At 39.2% G+C, this 21620-nt stretch overlaps 1 protein-coding gene across 5 annotated transcripts in view; it reads left to right on the forward strand.

Annotated features, from left to right (window-relative positions):
* Positions 1-723: 723 nt before the first annotated feature.
* MTHFD2L (methylenetetrahydrofolate dehydrogenase (NADP+ dependent) 2 like) overlaps positions 724-21620 on the forward strand; it is a 148297-nt gene continuing 127400 nt past the window's right edge. The window contains exons 1-4 of one of the 5 annotated variants that reach the window (XM_040237065.1): positions 732-1009; positions 2821-2854; positions 19620-19804; positions 20407-20529. In XM_040237065.1, the coding sequence (XP_040092999.1) occupies positions 19651-19804; positions 20407-20529 (277 nt within the window). In that variant the 5' untranslated portion in view covers positions 732-1009; positions 2821-2854; positions 19620-19650. Of the gene's footprint in view, positions 1010-1262; positions 1288-2820; positions 3659-6921; positions 7016-19619; positions 19805-20406; positions 20530-21620 lie in introns of those variants that run through there. The other 4 variants (XM_040237066.1, XM_040237068.1, XM_040237064.1 and 1 more) reach the window with 4 other exon arrangements.

Here is a 21620-nt window from a genome sequence, read left to right on the forward strand (position 1 = left end):
TCCCTTCTGCCTACAAGTCTTTCATTTTGCGAAAGACATGCTCCTTAGAACTTTCTCTCTGCTAGGTTGGATGCTGCCTGATTCAAGTTGATTTTTGCTCAAATAAAAGCATAACTCGGTTCATCTTCTACCACATCTCAGCATAAAAAAAGGCCAGTCTGATTTTTACTTTTTAAAGGAAGCTGCTAATTTGTTTTCTCACTACAAATTCACCACATAACAAAGGTTCCTAGGTAGTGTAAGTTTGATCATAGACTCCAGAAAATGAATGACAGGTTTTCCTCTCCAAAGTGGAAATGATAACGTAGTGCAATAGAAATTCTTAGGTCCAAGCCTTGTTCAGCCAGGTCTCCCTCCTCCCTCCACACAGTCACACTTGTCTTTCTTTCTCCTGATCTCAGGAGAAAGGTATCCCAAGGTCTCACTAAGGGAGACAGAATCTGTAATATCCTTCCTGCTTTAAATGAAATCACCAGTAGCCTGGGCAGCTGCGGGGGCAGAGCAATGGTTTGGGAGAAAGGGAGCGTGCTGCTTGAACTGATTAGTTTAGACGCTTTCCCTGTTTCCTCGCTGTGGGCACATCATCAGCGTGCCCAGTGCAAGAGAAACCATGTCGCCGCCAGGCCATTCCTCAAACTCCTGCCTTCCGACGCACGTGCTAGTCCAGCCTGGGGCTCGGGTCCTTCAGCCCCGCCCCCGGCCCTGAACTCGGCTTCCAGCCCCGCCCCTGCAAGGTGCCCCCGGGAACCCTCGGCTGGTGGGACTCGCTCTCCCGCCGAGCCGGGTGGGGGCGGAGTCCGGCCTGGCGCTGAGAGGACCGGAGTGGCGGAGGTGGCGCCTCTGTGAGGGAGCCGGCATTCGCGGCCATGACAGTGGTGGCTCGCGGTTTCTGGCGGCTCCGCGGCCGCCTGGGCCGAGTGTCGGCGCTGAGCCGGAGCGCGGTGTCGCCCTTCGCGGCGCCGGGACCGGCGGGGCAGGCGTTCCGGGGCTTTCGGAGCGGCGGCGTGAGGTACGAGCGCTCCCGGACGCTCGACCTCCTCGGGTCGGGGCGCTCCCGGGTGCGAAGCCACTGGCTGTGGGAGGGGCGGCCGGGCGCCTGCAGCGGGCGCGGGCGAGGCCCCGCGCGTGTGACCCGGGGCTCCTGGGCAGCCGCGCGGCGGGGCGGAGGCGAGGCCTATCTTCGCTCCGAACTTGGCCTTGCAGGCCAGGCCGGCTGGTCGCGTCCGCCTCAAATCAGGCAACTTGGATGTTCTCTGTTTTCACTGGAACGTTCCATCTTTGCAGCAGGTGCAGTTGAGTGACTGAGGAAGACCTTTGAGACCCAGAGAAAAGGGGCCTTAAAAACACGTGGTCTGCTTGTTTGAAGCATTTGTTTGGTTTGGGTTATGGCTGTATTTCGTAAACAAAGGAGTGGGCAATGGCCAGATGGTTTAGAGTTTATGAGTTTCTTTGTTGGTAGTAATACTGAGGTCTTTTCCAGCTCTACAATTCTTAATGATTTCACAAAATCAGACATTAATCTTGACTTTTCGGTATTTCTCTGGATGGCGCTTCCCAAATGTCTGCAGTCTTAGATCGACATGATCAATCTTAGATTCACTGCATCTCTTTGGACCTTGTTGCTGGCTAGCAGATTGCGAGTAGGTTTTAACTGTTCTGTACAAATGGTACACTTCGTCCGTCCGTTACTTGTAGCTATTAAAAAACTCAGATCTAAGAAGCTAAGAATAATTTCTTTTGACCCAGAGCTAGTGAGTCCATTTTTTTTTTCAGACTTACAGGGATTTCAGTAACATTCTGTAACTGCAGTTTTACGTGGCCAGAGATTGTGCCTTACTCGTCTTTTTGTAGCCCCATGCCCAGCACTATGCCGGGAAGAAAGGGAAGATCACTAATGAGGAAACACAGTGACTGCTTATTTAACTTAAATTGATTAACTCTTCATTGTATATATTTGGATCTTAGTCTTGCCTGATTGAAGTAAAAAAAAAAAAAAAATCCCTATAGGGTTTACTTTGGACTTAGTTTGTAACGACTGCTGTTTGTCTTCCAGAGAATATATGAGAAAAATAACAATGACTCACAGTTCTGATTGTGGAAGCTCTCATGGTGTCTGAAAAAAATTACCAGTTGGTTTGGATACAAACTCGGCAACCTAGGAAAAACAGATTCTGTAGAATTCTCTTTGCATTACAGAATTGAAGGAATTATGCACCACAGTCACACTATTTAGATAATTATTTGTTGAATTTGAGTTATTTTAGGGCTTCTTCCCAGAGTGAAGATAACCTTTTTCAAATTGTGTAAGTTGGTTAATTTCCTTTTGTCAGATGGTGTAAATAGACAACCCCATCATCCTGTCTTCTCCAGGTATCAATACACTGAATGAGAACCGTAACAGCTAAAAACCTAACTATCTCGTTGAAGCCACTTGTTGTCACGCACACATGCACATACACACATGGATAATTCAGAGCTTTTTAAATTGAATTTATGGTCTTTTATAATTTAAAATAATTGACTGGAATAATTTTGGAAAGCTGTTTTTAATGTAAATAAAGAAGTGTTACTTTCAACTCAGCTGCATTCAGATTATAGCTGTATAGAAATAAGTAATACCTTTGATAGGTTTTTATTTTTTCAAGGCAGCACTAGTTAGGTTAGGATAGGTGGCATTTTGACATCCCCTTGTCACTAAGTACCATGTATGAAGGTGAAGTTGGCTGTAAGGTTGAGAAACACCTGTGGACTGATGGGTCTCGGGTGGGGAGAAATCCGGACAGTGTGTTGGTGCTCATTGGTGTCTCTGTTCTCTTCTAGGACCAGCAGAGAGAAGAGACTCCATCTTCCAGAGGTCGCCACTGTCTGCCTCCCCACTTGTCCCCATCCTCGGTCATCTCTTTTAACACATTATTGACCAGAGATGTATTAATATGTCTTTTGTTACCCAAATGTTATTGACTGGAGATATATCAATATCACTTGATAACAAATTGCTGGCCACAAGTGTTAGTGTCTGCAAAAATCCCCCGGTCAATAATGAGTTAATATGTAGTGACACATTAGTTGTGTACTTATTCATAGTGAATGTGGTTTAAATCCTACATTATCCTCTTGACTTGAAATTTGAGCCTTAGTGTTTTTCTTACTGCAGTGAATCTCTGAGTTTGATGAACTCTTTCCCTAATAATATTGACTGTTTTCTTTTTTTAAATATAAATTTATTTATTTTAATTGGAGGCTAATTGACTGTTTTCAATTAACAGATTTATTACCAGTTTCTGGTATAGAGCCTCAAATGAAACAAAGTAGTTTTGATTGCCTTTCATATCTTTGGCTAGTTAGATACTTATAATGGAACATATAAATACTTTTTTAGTAGAGAATTTCAAGAAATAGTGTTTAACAGAATTTGAAAATTACAAAATTATTATTTATTGTTTAATATTTAATCTCAGAATGGTTTCCCTTTAAAATTTGCGGTGAGTTTTTCCCCCATTTACTCATAATAAAATAGATTTATTAATTGAAAGAAAATATATTTAAATGTCAAGGAAATAAATGAATAAGCCCCTTCTATTTGTTACAGCTATTGTTTCTTGAAATGAATTACCTAAAAAGCCAAAAAGTTACAAATAAAAAATTCTTGGTGACTAAATTTTCCCAATTTTGCCTTGCTGTGTGAGAAATTTACAAATCAAAATGTGCTTGGGTTGTAAAATATCACATGAGTCTGGCACAGTGTTTTTAACTGTATGGAGCTGAGCAGCAGTCTATCCCATCTGGAGGCAAAGTTACAGATTTTTATGTTAATGCCATTCTCGAGGCAGATTTTCGGGTATCCTCCAACAGAGGCTTCCCCAAACCATGCTTTATTACATCAACTCATTTTTAGTAGCTAAATGGGATATCGCAAGGATTTTTTTAAAATAAAAAACCTATATTTTTGGAGCTAGTAAGAGATAATGGTTTATGTTATGTAAATAATCATGTCTTATAGGATTTCTCTGGTGGCGCAAATGGTAAAGAATCTGCCTGCAGTGCAGGAGACCCAGGTTCAATCCCTGAGTGGGGAAGATCCCCTGGAGAAGGAAATGGCTACCCACTCCAGTATTCTTGTCTGAAGAATCCCATGGACAAAGAAGCCTGGCAGGCTACAGTCCATGGGGTTGCAAAGAGTTGGCCACAACTGAGCAACTAACTAACACCTTCTTCTTTCATAGAATGGATAGTTTTAATAATTTTAAAAAGAAAAATTGTATATGTACACCTATTTGTTTTTCTTGAGACCCTCTTTTCTAGTATTTACTCAGTTTCTCTGTCTGCTATAGAATTGATTTAAAGATCATTTTATCCTCATGTGAAGCTTAAAGAACCCAGACTCCAGTTAGTACCATTACTGAAGCTGATTTTCCATGGAGTTATTTCAACCAAGATAGAGTTTGTACTAATAGCTAGCAAGGGCAATTTCTCAAAATCACATTTTATTTTGCTGGAATTGTGAATTTTGAGTCTTAATGCCTTACCTCTCTTAATGACAATGAGCTATGATAGCTATTTGGTTACAGTTTTTATTTCTAAGCATTTATTGGTGGTGGTTTGGTCACTAAGTTGTGTCCTACTCTTGCGAGTCCATGGACTGTAGCAGTTATGTCATTTTAAATTTAGAACCTAAATGCTTCACCATTTATATGGTCTTATAGCTTAGTTTTATATCTGTGCTTCAGCTGTTCAGAAATAATATGTTCTAATGTAATGTCTCCAAAATCAAGTTTTCTGATTAAAATGGATCAACAGGTAAACAGAGAAAATTAATACTAATCTCAGACCTTGTTAGTCATGATTTTAGTAATAATCTAGCAATTTCTTTAATGACCCAAATCTTTGTTTTTCAGATGCTTTGTAGTTATATTATTCTTTCATGTTAATACCCTGCTGCTGCTGCTAAGTCGCTTCAGTCGTGTCCGACTCTGTGTGACCCCATAGACGGCAGCCCACCAGGCTCCCCCATCCCTGGGATTCTCAAGGCAAGAACACTGGAGTGGGTTGCCATTTCCTTCAATGCAAAAAAGTGAAAAGTGAAAGTGAAGTCGCTCAGTCGTGTCTGACTCTTAGCGACCCCATGGACTGCAGCCTACCAGGCTCCTCCATCCATGGGATTTTCCAGGCAAGAGTACTGGAGTGGGTTGCCATTGCCTTCTCCGGTTAATACCCTAGTTAGATGATAAAAGTAGCAACAAAGAAACCCAGCAGATTACCTTCTATGGTTGCATACTTTTCATGGAATTCCATGGACCTCCATGAAGATTTTTAAAAATAGTTTGGTTTAGGGATGATTAAGTTGTAGAAGGATGCTTAAAGATGTAGGATCTTGGGTGAGAACTGAACTGTCCAATGAGTGGGATAAATTAATGATTAGTAATTAGTGAGATTTACTATTAAGTGCAATCTGGACAAGAAAAAAATCAACTGATTTGTGTTCAGAATGGGATATAATACAAACCTAAATTAGTTTCAAAGAAGACCTCAGGTTGATAGTATCCTAGAAGTTTTATACAGCTGCTCCTGTTAATATCATAGGTATTTTCTGTGTTGCCATTATTTTTGTTAACATTTTATTGGCTGTATAATATTACATTAAGTCAAGTGGCCTTAATTTACCTAACCATTTTGCTGTTGGTTAATGTCTAGTCCTTGAAATATGAAATAATTCACTCTCAGATGCAGGTCATGTTCCTGTCAACATCATCATACCAACCAGGTTTGTTCACTTAATGATCTGAACTCTACTTAGGTTTCTAGAATTATTCTCGTTAAAGAGTATGCCTCTAACCAAGAGACTATTCAAAGATTTGTCATTCTAAACTGAAGGCATATTATAATTTTAAAATAGATGTTTCCTTTTCCCACTTTGGCTATTTATTAACTCTGCAGTGAATATCATCTTGCTTTAAGCAATCCAGTTGTATTATTGAAAAATAAATTCATATTAATATTTAATGTTTCCTTACTCTGTGTTAAACATTTTGCTGAGATTTTTCACATATAGTTTGTCCTTCAATCCTCATAACAACTGAAAGAAGTAGACACTATTACTATTCCCAATTAACAGATTAGGAGACTGAGACTTAGAGAAATTAAATAACTTGTCCATGATAACACAGTAAATAAATGGTGAAGACAGAGTTGGAAAATGCATGATCTATCCAGTGCATTTCTCTGTAAGCAATTTATAAATTTCCCTATTGCTTATCACCGTTCTGAAAATTCTCAGTAAACTGCAGAACTTTTGTGAATCAAGACACCTGATTTTGCATATAAATCTTAAAAATTGTGTTGTCAGATTTCTTTAATACAGGGTATCTCTTTACTTGGGAATCCATGGATAGAATTTAAGGATCCCTAAACTTAGATGGGAGGTCACTAATCCCTACTAAATTTAGCATTTTCTTCAATTGTGAATGTTTGCCTCAAACCACAGTAATAGAAGTACAATTTATAATATTGCCAGCAAAAATACAGGTATATTAATAACACAGTTGATGCAGAGATCTCAAAACATATATACACTCACCAATACTCTTTGATATTATGGTAGTAATTAGACTTGTCACTAGTTTTATTTAATGCTTTTTAAAAATATTTGATAACAAATATATTTGATATCAAAAATATATTTGATAAATATATTTCAATAAAACTGGTTTTCTGTAAACTATGTATTTTATGTTAAACATTTAAAAAAATTGTTCTGAGAAGATGTACATGGGATTTAACAAACTGCCCAAGTGTTCTCATAGTACAAAGCTTAGCATGTAAGATTTTTTTCTGCAAAAGTTATGGATGTTTAAGTTGTTGTTGTTGAGTCACTAAATTATGTCCGACTCTTTTGCAACCCCATGGACTATAGCCCCCCAGGCTCGTCTGTCCATGGATTCCCCAGGCCAGAATACTGGATTGGGTTGCCATTTCCTTCTCCAGGGGTTTAGGTTGTTGCTGATGTTCTAAGTTACAGGTTAGAGGTCTGAGGTTACAAAATTGAATGAAAGAATCATACATAATGGAAAGAATTTGCTTTACTTTTTATTGACTTATGAAAGTATAATTCCTTTACTTCACAGTGTAAGATAGCATTTGGGATGTGAAATGAAATGTTTTTTTTTAAAAACTTTAAACTTAACATTTCTAAATATAAATTTACTTAAAAAAAAATTCACTTGCTTTGAAAAGCTCCCTAGTACTAGTTAGTGATTGGTTTTATTCCATATGTAATTTTGCCCTGGTTCCCTTGAGTTTGTTTTGTTACTGTTGTTAATTTGAACCCCCAAATCTTCAAATTTTGCCCTAAGATACAAAGCATTTAAACTATGCTAGGACCTGCAGAGATATTTTAATTGCTTATGACTGTATTAGGTTTTTTCTTCATAGATCATAAAACAGTTTATTACAGCTCTAATTAAAGTTGTGATTGAAAATGAGATTAAAATATAGATGCAGAAGCAAGATGTCAAGTATATAAATTAAATACACTGTTGTTTGTGAGTGGACTTTGATTTACTATTTTGTGAAAGAGTATTTTGATACACAAGAAAAGTAGTGATTTTTTCCCCCTCCTGTATACTGCTTTGTTTTAGCTAATTAAACACTTAATTTAGTTCTAGGAACCATAGATTAGGATGGTTGTAGTTTATTTTCTGAAAAGTGAATAGGTAAATGGACAAGTTCACAGAAACAACACTAAATGTTGATGACTTTTTGTTGTTGTTTAGTTGCTAAGTTGTGTCTGACTCTTTGTGACGCCATGGACTGTAGCCCACCAGGCTCCTCTGTCTGTGGGATTTCCCAGGGAAAACTATTGAAGTGGGTTGCTAATTCCTTCTCCAGGGGATATTCCCGACCCAGGGATGGAAGCCATGTCTCTTGCATTAGCGGGTAGATTCTTTACCATGGAGCCACCAGGGAAGCCCTGATGGCTTTCTAGCCCCATATTCCTTCTGGCTCTCTGAATATTTCTCCATCTATTCCTTAACAGAAGCTAGGAGAGCCGTTTTTACAAATGAGTCAATCGACTCTTAGTCAGAGCTTCTTATATAAGGTCAACAGAGACTGTTCCCATTATATACATGAGGAAATTGCATGCCTTTGAAAGCAGTTAAGTAACTTGGCCAGCTTTTAAGGGTGAACAGGGCTGCCTCTCAGGACTTCTGGCTTTGAGTGAGGAATTTGTAATGTGTTGTGCTGCCCGACTGCTAACTCTTCTCCCTGGCCCCTCCATTATGACATATTCTTTCCTAATGAAGGGACTTTTAGTGCTAGCTGAGCAATAGGGGGAGAATAAACTGCTGAAAAGGTGAGCTCCTTGTCTTGCCTTCTTTGGGGGTGACTTGCAAAGTTCTTACCTTTGCAGGAGATGTCACCTGAGAAAGTAATGATAGGGTGCATTGTGTGAAAGATATCTAAGGGTCAAATTGACTTCACTTTTGATTTGTGTTAATGGCAATGTCACTGTATAATTTTTTGATGAAATCACATTTTTAAGAAGTAAAAAAGTAAGATCACACTCAAGTACTGTATTTCAGATTCTTGTTAAATGAGGGCTACTCCATTTCTTCTAAGGGATTCTTGCCCACAGTAGTAGATATAATGGTCATCTCAGTTAAATTTGCCTATTCTTGTCCATTTTAGTTCACTGATTCCTAAGATGATGTTCACTCTTGCCATCTCCTGGTTGACCACATCCAATTTACCTTGATTCATGGACTTAATATTCCAGGTTCCTATGCAATTTTGTCCTTTATACCCTCAGACTTTACTTTCACCACCAGACACATCCACAACTGAGTGTCATTTTGGCTTTGGCCCAGCTGCTTCATTCTTTCTGGAGCTACTAGTAATTACCCTTTGCTTTTCGCTAGTAGCATATCGAACACCTTGTGGCCTGCGGGGCTCATCTTCTGGTGTCATATTCTTTGTCTTTTCATACTGTTCATGTGGCAAGAATACTGGAATGGTTTGCCGTTTTCTCCTCCAGTTGGCTAAGTTTTGTTAGAACTCTTCACTGACACTTACTCAGTGAAAAACAGGAGAGTCATCAAAAGTTCTTCCCACAAATTGGGATATTTTGTATTGGGATTAAATATGTATTTATTTACTAAGGCTGCGATAAACAAAGTACCACAAACTAGATGGCTTTGTAGAGGAGGGAATACTCTTCTCTTTTTTCTCTCAGTTCTTTGAGCTGGCAATTGAAATGAGAGAAGGCAGATTAACCTGAAAAAAAAATCAATAAAAAATGTATTAACTATATATGAGGAATTTACATAAACATGAAGAATTCCAAAGACAGGAAAGATGAGGTATATACATTACTCTGGACTAAGAAGAAGAAGGTAAGTGTCTAGGACTTCAAAGAGAAGTAAGGTAATTCACAGGAATATGAAAAGAGTTAATATTTGGTGAACAAATGTTTGCCTGGCCATCTAGAGACAGAGGGACATGGAACTTTGATCGAACCGGCCTTGCTAGGTTCCTCCCTGTCCACCACACCTAGTTCATACTTTAGTATGGTTATCTGTGGTGACAGCTCCTTCCTGGAACTGGAATTCCAATTCTTAAAGTTCTCTTAGGCATCTCGGAGAAGTTCAAAGATCTTGTCCCAAATCTTTTGGGCCTTGGTTGTTTTCAGCTGGAAATAATCTGCGTGTTAGAGTGTCACATCTTGGGGCACCCTGCCTTGAACCTCATCAGTTTAAAACAACAGCAACTTATCCTCACATTTGTAGAGGCCAGGAGTCTGAAATCCAGAAAATCCACAGAACCATGCTCTCTTGGCCTGTTGTTGCTGGCAATCTTTGGCTTTCTTTGGCTTACAACTGTATGATTCTAACTTTGCGTCTATAGCCATGTGGCCATCTTGCCTCTGTCTTCACGTGGAGTTCTCTCTGTCTTTTTATAAGGACAAAAGTCATATTGTATTTATAGTCACTGACCTCCAATGTGATTTCATATTGTATTTATGGTCACTGACCTCCAATGTGACTTCATCCTGCAGCTTAATTACATCTGCAGATGCCTTATTTCCATATATGATCACAGCCATGGGTACCAGGGATTAGGGTTTGAACATATCTTTTGGGGGACACAATTCAACCCTCAGCAATAGAATTTCAAAATAGCTTGTATAATGCTTAAGGTGTCATTCTTTAATTAGCTCAGTACCTCCTTTTGGAGGAAGGGGTACATTTCTATTGTAAGCTTTGTTTTCAGTATTTGCAGTTCACTAGATGTTTCAAACCTGAACTGCTCATTCCGCCCTTGTCTGGCTTATTTTTTTGAATATGTTAATAATTTCCAGTAGATTTTGAACAGAATGCAACACTTTCTAGCTCATTTACAAAATATATTTTTAAACACTTGTTTTTAAAATCATGTAGGCAGGCAGTGAAGAGAGTACATTCTGCTGTGATGAAATAATTTTTTGTATTCAATACAAACCTCTTCATAATAGCTTTGTAATTTTGTTATAATAACTGAGCTTATGTGTACAATATTTGTTAATTTGTTATCAATTTATACTTTTGGGCTTTCTCCGCGGCTCAGCAGCTAAAGAATCTGCCTTCATTGCAGGAGACACAGGAGATATGTATTCCATCCCTGGGTCAGGAGGATTCCGAAGAAATGGCAACCCATTTCAATATTCTTACTCTTGGCAGGCTACAGTCCATGGGGTTGCAAAGAGTCCTAGTTGGTTGATTGTATGCTTGTTTGCATACTTATGGATACATGCCCCATGACCAGTTTCAAGCATATACACATGCTTCATAGGTTTCTTTATATTGAAAGTGTTAATGCAAGTTCACATGCCTGATGCACAATAGGATTTGGGAGTAGAGAAAGGTTTTGCAAGGCAATGCAAGGAGATGGGTGGTTCATGCCCTAAAAACCTGCAAGTTCCCTGAAGAGTTTCAGCAGAGCACTTTTAAAAGCCAAGTGAGGGAGGTGGAGTGTCTCAGGGTCTGTGATCAGCTCATGCCCAATTCTCTGATTGGCTGATGATGAGGTAGGGGTTAACATTATCAGTCTTTAGACTCCTGGTGGCCTGGGGCTATGTGTTCATCATTGTCAAATAGTTAACATCTTTCATTTGTTAGCAGGAGGGAGGTTTTTTCACATCTGCAAAACAGCTTAAGAAATGTGCTTCAAATATTATTATATAGGTACTTCAGAGAGGCGCTAATGCTTATAGGGGAAAGCCTGTCCTGGGAAGGCCTCATGGGGTCCTGCTTGGTTACCAAGGTAGTTGACCACTTATCAGGAATACTAGAATGGGGATTTTTACTTTGAAAATGATGTAGGTGTAAATCAGTAGTTCTTAACTGAGGCTTGGCAGAACTACTTTATAGAGGTTTTAGTTAGGCCCAGTAAGATTTTTAGATCTAGCCTACAGCATCTCAGAAACTTCCTGTCAATTCCTTAGCCAGTCTGGCTCGACTGTGAGTCCTGTTGTGTTCTGTAAAACAAATTTTGTCAGAGATGACGAAGGTTTTCTTAAGAGACAAAAAGTGCAAGTTCTAGAGGCAAAGATGGTTTTCACATTAGAATTAAGAACTTTCCATCAAAAGTAACTAAAATAAGTGAAAAGTCAAACCATATACTAGTGATACTTGATACACAGATATAACTGATGTAGACTTAAAAAACAGACATTCCCTAAAAGTTGAGAGTTATGTTTTATTTGACAGAAATTTTTAGTACTTAATCCCAGGAGACAGTATCATCTTAAGTATCCCTGAGAGAACTGCTCCAAGGAAGTGGAGGCAGAAGTCAGGTTATATAGAATTTTGAAACAAAGAACAAGTAGTCTGAACATCAAAAGTATTTTTGTGAATAAAAGAAAACCAGATATCTCAAGTTAAGGAATTTAACACTTTTCTATGTATGGGAAGATGCAAGAATCTGGGTTCACTGAAATCCCTCCTTTCGAATGCAGCTCAGTTATCTGGGGCCAGCCTGCTGTGAATCTTTACATTCTAGTTCCTTGATGCTCACCATAGAGAGTGGCTGCATTGCAGTCTGATGGCTTCCAGAAGGCACAGGTCTTCTCCCTCCTGAATGCCCTGGAGGACTGGAATCCCTGATGACTGTGACATCCTTGTTTACCAATATGGCAGGAAATACTCCATTTCTCAGTTACGAGATTAGTGTTCAGAATGCATAAATAGCTACTACAAATTAGGCACAGCTAATAATCCATTAGAAAAATGGTCAATAGAGATGAACAGTGAAGTGAAGTCTCTCAGTCTTGTCTGACTTTTTGTGACCCCATGGACTGTAGCTTACAAGGCTCCTCTGTCCATGGAATTTTCCAGGCAAGAGTACTAGAGTGGGTTGCCATTTCCTTTTCCAGAGATGAACAGGCATCCTGTAAAAGAGGAATTCCAGATGGCCAATAAAGCTATAAGTCATTTAACCTCTAGTAATTAGGGAAACACATATTTAAGCTACAACAAAATGCCATTAAACTAATGTGTTATGTAAAAACTTTCACAATCTCAAGGAAGTAGAAATTCTTAGACACTACTTACTAGTGGATGTATGAACTAGTACAACCACTTTGAAAATAAGGTGGCATAAACTGAACACATATAAATGTATCCTATAATCTAGCAATCCCATTCCTGGGTGTAAACCTTAGAGAGATACTATGTTTTATATGAGATATATAATGTAGCTCATATATTGATGGACATTATGTATACTATATATGATATATGTTATATTACATTATATAGTATATAATGTATATGATTATATTTCTAATGTTTAGAGATACAAACATTAGTTTAAATGATAAAGGAAAGCAATGGAATTATAAACTCCAATTTCAGGATTGTGTTTAACTCTCTAGGAGAAGATAAGGTTTTGTTAGGGGAGGGTTTCAATATACGGGCTTCCCTGGTGGCTCAGAGGTTAAAGCGTCTGCCTGGAATGTGGGAGACCCAGGTTTGATCCCTGGGTTGGGAAGATCCCCTGGAGAATGAAATGGCAACCCACTCCTGTACTCTTGCCTGGAGAATCCCATGGAGGGAGGAGCCTGGTAGGCTATAGTCCATGGGGTCATAAAGAGTCGGACACAACTGAGCAACTTTACTTACTTACTTCAATTTACACAATTGCAGTGATGATGATAATATTTTTTTTAACTGGGTAGTAAGGTTGTTAATTTTACTATTTTTTTCTTATGTTTCATACATATTTTGCATTTATTCACTTTTAGTTTAATTCAGGATCTGTTTTGATACCATTTTAAGATAGAAAGATAAATATCCAGAATACTACCTATCTCAATGTTTTATTCAGTCAGTTCAGTTCAGTCGCTTAGTCATGTCCGACTCTTTGTGACCCCATGAACCACAGCATGCCCGGCCTCCCTGTCCATCACCAACTCACGGAGTCTACCCAAACCCGTGTCCATTGAGTCAGTGATGCCATCCAACCATCTCATCCTCTGTCGTCCCCTTCTCCTCCTGCCCTCAATCTTTCTCAGCATCAAGGTATTTTCCAATGAGTCAGCTCTTCTCATCAGGTAGCCAGAGTATTGGAGTTTCAGCTTAAAAATCAGTCCTACCAATGAACACCCAGGACTGATCTCCTTTAGGATGGACTGGTTGGATCTCTTTGCAGTCCAAGGGACTCTCAAGAGCCTTCTCCAACACCACAGTTCAAAAGCATCAATTCTTCAGCGCTCAGCTTTCTTTATAGTCCAACTCTCACATCCATACATGACCACTGGAAAAACCATAACCTTGACTAAATGGACCTTTGTTGGCAAAGTAATATCTCTGCTTTTTAATATGTTGTCTAGGTTGGTCATAACTTTCCTTCCAAGGAATAAATGTCTTAATTTCATGGCTACAGTCACCATCTGCAGTGATTTTGGAGCCCAGAAAAATAAAGTCAGCCACTGTTTCCACTGTTTCCCCATCTATTTGCCGTGAAATAATGGGACTGGATGCCATGATCTTAGTTTTCTGAATGTTGCACATTAAGCCAACTTTTTCACTGTCCTCTTTCACTTTAATCAAGAGGCTCTTTAGTTCTTCTTCACTTTTTGCCACAAGGGTGGTGTCATCTACATATCTAGGTTATTGATATTTCTCCCAGCAATCCTGATTCCAGCTTGTGCTTCTTCCAGCCCAGCGTTTCTCATGATGTACTCTGCATATAAGTTAAATAAGCAGGGTGACAATATACAGCCTTGACGTAGTCCTTTTCCTATTTGGAACCAGTCTGTTGTTCCATGTCCAGTTCTAACTGTTGCTTCCTGACCTGCCTACAGGTTTCTCAAGAGGCAGGTCAGGTGGTCTAGTATTCCCATCTCTATCAGAATTTTCCACAGTTTATTGTGATCCACACAGTCAAAAACTTTGGCATATTTTTCATTTAATTTCTTTACTTAATTTTATGCTGTTTTTATAGTTATTTTCAGTGGCTACATATTAACTCCAAAAAACTGTAATACAGTAAACAATTTAACTCTGATAATCCCACAAATATTTTATAAACACAGTAGTAAATATAAGCTTCCTGTCCTACGCAGCTTAGAGTGTTATGAAGGAGACAGTAATTTTAATAAGGACTTAAGACTCTACATGAGGGTAAGAGCTGGGTGCTGTGAGCACTCTTAGCAGAGGCAGATCCCCAGTGTGAAGGTGTCAGGGGACATTTCCCAGATTGCCTTCCAAGCTGAGAGGTGAGGACCATGTGGGAATGAATGAGGAATCTTAGAGAAGTGGGAAGGAGGATGAAGAGTGTTTTAGGTCAAAGGAATAGTGTATATGAAGGCCCAGAAATGAGAAACTGGCACAAGTGATAAGTTGAAATGCAGCTGTGTGTACTGTGGGACTTGGTCAGCACCGTGAGGCTGAAGAAAGCTCATGCCGGGGCATGTAAGCTACAGGACATTTGGATTTGAATTAAAACTCCCTTTCCCTCAGCTTTTCAGGTTAAAATTTTTGGAGTCATGTTTAACTTCTGTTCTGTTTTCTTTACACCCTATATTCAATCTCAGTAAATCCCAGTGGCTCCACCCTCAAAATAGATTCAGAATCAGACTACTCTCAGCACCTTGACTGCCTGCTCCGCCCATGTCCAAGCCTGAGATTCCCACACTAGCCTCTTCACTGGCGTCCTCACTTCCCTGCTTCCTCCTATAGAGTCTCCACATTTTAACCAGTTATCACTGAATAATGAAAATCAGGTCATGACACTCCTCAAATCTTCAGATGCCTGCTTTCTCACAGTAACAGCCAGTGTCTTTCCAAAGGCCTGGAATACAATGTGATCTGAGGTCACACTCCTCTGACTTTACATCCTGTTCTGACCCATTTGTTCTTTCCACTGCAGCCACTGGCTTTGTTGCTATTCATCAAACATACCAGGCATGCTCCAGCTTAAAGTCCTTTGTACTTGCTAGGTACTTCCCTTAGCCTAAGTTCTTTTCTCCAGGTAACCACAAAACATATTCCTTCACTTCTTCGTTTACACTCAGGTGTTACCCTATTAATCAGAGAAGTGACACTTTAACCTTCTTATGGAAAATGGTAATTCTGGCCTCCACAAATGCCTTTTCTTTCTATTTCTCACACATAATATATTAAATATTTGCTTTAAAATTTTGCTTATGTCTTCTTCAACTACAAATATAGTTTCTGTGAAAGTGAGTAGTTTGTGCACTATTATTTGTATTCCTGGTGCATAGAATAGTGCCTGGCATATAAGCAGTTTTCAATATTTATTTATTAAATTAATTTTTTCAATCAGTATATAGTCCAATTTTAACAAGGGAGCTGGCATGTTTCTATTTGGAAAATTGCTCTGGCTGCAGTGTGGAGAATGGACTGGGAGCGATCGAGATCTGAAGGTGAATTCTTAGGAGCTGTGTGCTTCTATGGCTGAACATTTGAGTTGTTGCTGATATTTAAGTTTTCAACAATATGCATGTTTAAGAAAATCTCATTTCTTTATGCACTGAGGTCTATGTGAGCTCTTAATGTGTGTGTTTATGAGTACTTCTAGCAGGTAGACTGATGCAGGCATCTTGCATTGGCCCTCCACTAATTTGAGGTCGCTTCATTTATTCTTAAATTGTGTCTCCCACAGAGCCAGGCTTGCTCAGCCTCTCCAGTGACTGGGGAAATCAGTGGGATGGACTAGCTATGACTGAAAATGCTTTAAGTCCCTCTTCATAATTGGGTAGCAATCATATGGGTGTTTACCTGTAAACACCCGCTAGGCCAGGCTAAACCATGTCAGCTGTAATTAGCAGGCCAATTTAGCACATCAGTGCTATCATGTAAAGTTAAGCCCTGTCACCTCAGCCTCCAACAGAAAAGGTGCAATCAAGTTTAATCTGCAAATAGACTGTCTTTTTGGAAGTCAGGAATCAGTTTATGCCATTATCATCTCTGACATTCTCAAGGTCACACAGTTTTGTAGTTTCTAGGCTGTAATTATCCTGAATTATGTCCAGTGTTGCCAGTTTCACAATAATCTATGAATAAATCACTGTATTTAACAGAGAATTGGCTAATAAAACATGTAAGCAGCTGCATTGCTATTCATATGCTTTTAAAATGCAACATGGAGTTCAGATGGTTTTATGTTTTAAAATACAAATGTATGTTCTTTACATCTGAAGTCACTTTTAAAGAAAAAAGTGACTTCAGATGTATGTTAGCAGATAAACTCACTTCTAAAGCAGAGTATTTTGCCTATCTGAATATTGTTAACACAACTTACTTTTTGGAAAGAATTTTTTTAACTACTTCTTATTTTATTATTTGTTTATTTATTTTTATTTTATTTTTTTCTACCTCTTATAAATGAATCATGTTGAAATTGTTTGCCATATCTGCAGGCCCTTAGTACTTGTTAATATAGGCGGTCCTTGTTCTTTCAGTATTAGTGTGTGTGTGTGTGTGTGTGTGTGTGTGTGTGTGTATGCGTTCACAGTTGTATCTGACTCTTGGCAATCCCATGGACTGTAGCACACCAGGTTCCTCTGTCCATGGAATTTTCCAGGCAAGCATACTGGACTGGGTTGCTGTTTCCTTTTCCAGGGGATCTTCTTGACCCAGGGATCAAATCCATATCTCTTGCATCTCCTGCATTAACAGGCAGATTCTTTACTATTGTGCTACCTAGGAAGGCCCTTAGTATTTAAAGTCCTCTTAAATGAATCAATAACAAATGAGCATCAGGAATTCAAAGTAAATAATGAAAAAAGTTTGTTTCTTAATCCTGAAAAATAAAATTTAAATTCAAAAGTGAATGTATTTTATCTTTATTTTATTTAGTCTAATAATTATATATTAATACCAATTATTAGAATGTACAAAGATACAAACTACAAAAGGTCACTCAAGAAATGGTAGATAACTTAAAGAGCCCTCTGTATTAAATAATTTAAATTTGTAGTTTTAAACCTTACCGCAAAGAAAGCCCAGCGCCAGAGAGCTTCACAAGTGAATTCCACCAAACATTTAAGGGAGAAATAAAACCGATTCTACACAAACTCTTCTGGAAATGTGAAGAGGGATGGATACTTTCTAACTCATTCTATGAGGGCAGTTTCACCATGATACCAAAAGCAGTTACTTGTTTACTTATGGTTATGATTATTATAAGGGTTTCCCAGGTTAAGAACCTGGTGCTAGTGGTTAAGCACCCACCTGCCAATGCAGGAGATGTGAGATCCCTCCTGGAAGATCCTCTGGAGGAGGGCATGACCACCCTCTCCTGTATTCTTGCCGGGAGAATCGCACAGACAGAGGAGCCTGGAGGTCTCCATAGGGTTGCAAAGAGTCGGACACGACTGAAGTGACTTAGCAGACACATGATTATTAAAATACACTTTTGTGTTGAACTAAAGAAGTGGTTTTCTAACATGATCATGCATAAGAATACCTGTCGGAGCCTGTTAGATGTGTAGATTGCCAGGCTGTCTCTTCTTCCCCAGGGGTCCTGAATCATGGGTGTGGTGGAGGAGGGGGGCGTCCAGGAATTGCAAGTTCAGTAAGCTTCCCTGGGTAATTTTGATGTATGTATCCATAGACTGTATTTCAGGATCACTTCTTAGCAGAATATTGTTGACATCATAATTGGATGAACCCTGTAGACCACTGGTGCCAGGTTGAAATAGGGTATTCTTGATCTGGTTCTGCATGTGTGTATACCAACCTGTCAGAAAGGGGAGCTGACTTATTTGGAAGGGGTGACACGTTTTCATTTTGTTTGTGCTGGCTGATATTCCTGATGCCTGCTCTAATTAGAACATAAAAGTTGTACAGGTGATTGAAAAACTTAAGTTGGTAAAGGTTTTTCTTTCCTCCATTTCTTCTCCTGCATAATATTCATTGACCTGCATTTAGTGTTTTGTATAATATTCATGCACTATGGATCGTGCTTTCACCAGACCTTTCAATAGTGAAAGGACAGGGGTACCAGATGGAACTATTTTTTATTTTATCTAATACCTTTAAAAACTAAACATGCAGTAGTGCGTGCGTGCGTGCTAAGTCGCTTCAGTCATGTCCGACTCTTTGTGACCCTAGGGACCATAGCCCATCAGGCTCCTCTGTCCATGGGATTCTCCACTGGAGTGGATTGCCATGCCTTCCTCCAGGAGATCTTCCTGACCCAGGGTTTGAACCCGCTTCTCTTATGTCTCCTGCATGTAGTAGGAGCAATATTAATTCACCACTTTTAAATTTGAGACCATGGAGAGCGGTAAAGCCTTCCCATAATGCATTCATTTTTGTGCCTTTCCAGAGATAAATTCATGTCGTCTATCAAAGTCTAGCATGCTTTACCTTCTTAAGCACTTATAAACTACCATGAAGTAATGTTTCGTGCGTTTTTTTCTGTTAGAAATAATGCCTTGGTATGAGCAGGGTGGCGGGGGTGGTAGTGTGGGGAGAAGGGGAAACAGCCACTTGGTTCCTGACCTGATCCCCATCAATGACAAGCATGGCAGTACTGGCAGCTGTTGTCACAAAGTCTGAGAGCTGTGGGACAAAATTTTTCTTGGAGCAAATGAGAGCAGCTGTGTAGTATAGAGCTCGTGACTTCAGGATTTTGTACTGGATGTACTATTAAGAGTGAACTGACTTTGCCTTTGGGTCAAAAGGCTGTGGGACCAGGTATATGCAACATGTCTGGGGCTTTGAAGATAGGGGCCAGTTTTAACTCGACTGTGCTGATCTGTCTCTTCCGGGGAAAAAAAAAAAAAGCAGAGCTTTTAATAGAACCAATATTCTAGGTCTTGAGTATGTGATTTGATAATTAAAAAACATATATGTGAAGTGATGAAGAAATGTATACTATAGACAGATCATAATGCAGAACTGAAAAACAGAGTTGGACTAGTTTTAAAAAGTTACACATGCGTTTCTGAACCTGAAGAATGAGTGTCAAACATATCTGAAAAAAATCAAAGTTTGGTTGCTCGCTTAGGGGATCATAGATGTTTTGTTCACTCTTTTACTTTAAATTGGTGTGGCTGGATAGTCCTTGCTGCCTTTTTAGTAGTATATTTGTTTTTTGTTTGTTTTCCACAGATATGATGCAATTATTATCTCAGGAACTGAAATGGCCAAACAAATCCAGAAAGAAATCCAGCATGGCGTGGACTCTTGGGTTTCCCTTGGGAACAGAAGGCCCCACCTCAGTATCATATTAGTGGGTGATAACCCAGCAAGCCACACGTATGTCAGGAGGAAGATTAAAGCCGCCGCTGCTGTAGGTGGGGAGCATTTTAGCTGTACTTGTTACTAGATAACGTTTTCTGGTTTTACTTCAAAGTGTGATAATTATGAATGATAACTGTCGACTAAATGCTATTTGAATAACGTGTTGTTATTATTTATTGCCATTCTGTAGATTATTTAGTTCCCAACATTCACATTCATTTCTTATTCTTTTTTTCTTCAAATTTCTTTAAATCAACTTAGTGTGATTTCTGATCCTATTGGGAAACATGAGAGCAACTTGTTACCTTTAAAGGGCCTTTTTTTAAAATTTAAATCGCATTAACCTGGCTAGTTCATGGTGGTGGTGGTGGTACTGGTATTTTTACTCTCCTCGAATCCACTAACAGTAGCTTATCATAAATAAGTGCAATTTGTCGCATGGGATTCTGAGCCAAAGAATGCATGTGAATCATGAGAAAACATCTGTACCATTTAAAAGTTCCCTCTTGATGGTGCTTGGAACATCACTTCTGTAGAAGGGCCTTTTCTTTCAGAGGGACAAGAACAGAGGGAACCAATCAAACACTAAGACGCCATTAATGATAAAACACATCTTTGTTAGTCAAGTGACTTTCTGTACTTGTTTTTCTTTCAGGTATCTGTAGTGAGATCATTCTAAAACCTAAGGATGTTTCTCAGGAAGAACTGTTGGACATAACTGAGGAATTGAATGCAGACCCAAGAGTCAGTGGTGTGTTAGTTCAGCTGCCCCTGCCAGGTACATGGTGCTCTTCTGTGTCTCTAATTTGGTTAGGCGCAAGGACACCTTTCAACATGATGTCATGACACCACAAGTCATTGATAAAATAGGTTCAGAAAGGGACTAGCTATTGTAGTAGCATTCAAGGTGGCAATTTCTGAATGACATGTGTATAGTGACTGAAAATTGTGAAAGAAAACTTTAGGCTTTGGCAATAATACATGCAGTTCTTGTTTTGCACAATAGTGCAAGACCATGAAAATGACTAAGTTGAAATTGGGCAAAGGATCTTAACAAATCAATAGGAAAATAACAATTGTTCTGTGACCTTTAAAATGTTTTCTCGAAACATTAAAGACTCTCTTACCGTGGTTTAACATAAATGTGTAAGGAGATGAAAGCTATGGTTTTTTTCAGTAGTCATGTATGGATGTGAGAGTTGGACTATAAAGAAAGCTGAGCACCAAAGAATTGATGCTTTTGAACTGTGGTGTTGGAGAAGACTCTTGAGAGTCCCTTGGACTGCAAGGAGGTCCAACCAGTCCATCCTAAAGGAGATCAGTCCTGGGTGTTCATTGGAAGGACTGATGTTGAAGCTGAAACTCCAGTACTTTGGCCACTTGATGTGAAGAGCTGACTCATTGGAAAAGACCCTGATGCTGGGAAAGATTGAGGGCGAGAGGAGAAGGGGATGACAGAGGATGAGATGGTTGGATGGCATCACCAACTCAATGGAGATGAGTTTGAGTAAACTCCGGGAGTTGGTGATGGACAGGGAGGCCTGGCGTGCTGCAGTCCATGGGGTCACAAAGAGTCGGACATGACTGAGTGACTGAACTGACCCGAGGAGATGAAAAAAATAATGAAACTAATATTTATCCAGTACACTGTAATTTAAAACATTAGAAACATTGAGCATTAAAGTACTTTATTTCATTGCCAAAATCTTATCAAGAGGAGTTTGAACAGTTACTTGCCTTCTCATGATAAAACTTATATGGAGCGAGCATTTTTTCTCTGCCTTGGTGAATTGAATTGTCAAATTCTTTTTAAGTTTGGATTAACTTCCATTTTGTCCTTTGTCCTTTCAAAGTCATGAAATACCTCTG

The sequence above is a fragment of the Oryx dammah genome, unplaced genomic scaffold (genome assembly GCF_014754425.2).
Source record: "Oryx dammah isolate SB20612 unplaced genomic scaffold, SCBI_Odam_1.1 HiC_scaffold_3, whole genome shotgun sequence".
Classification (NCBI taxonomy): Eukaryota; Metazoa; Chordata; class Mammalia; order Artiodactyla; family Bovidae; genus Oryx; species Oryx dammah.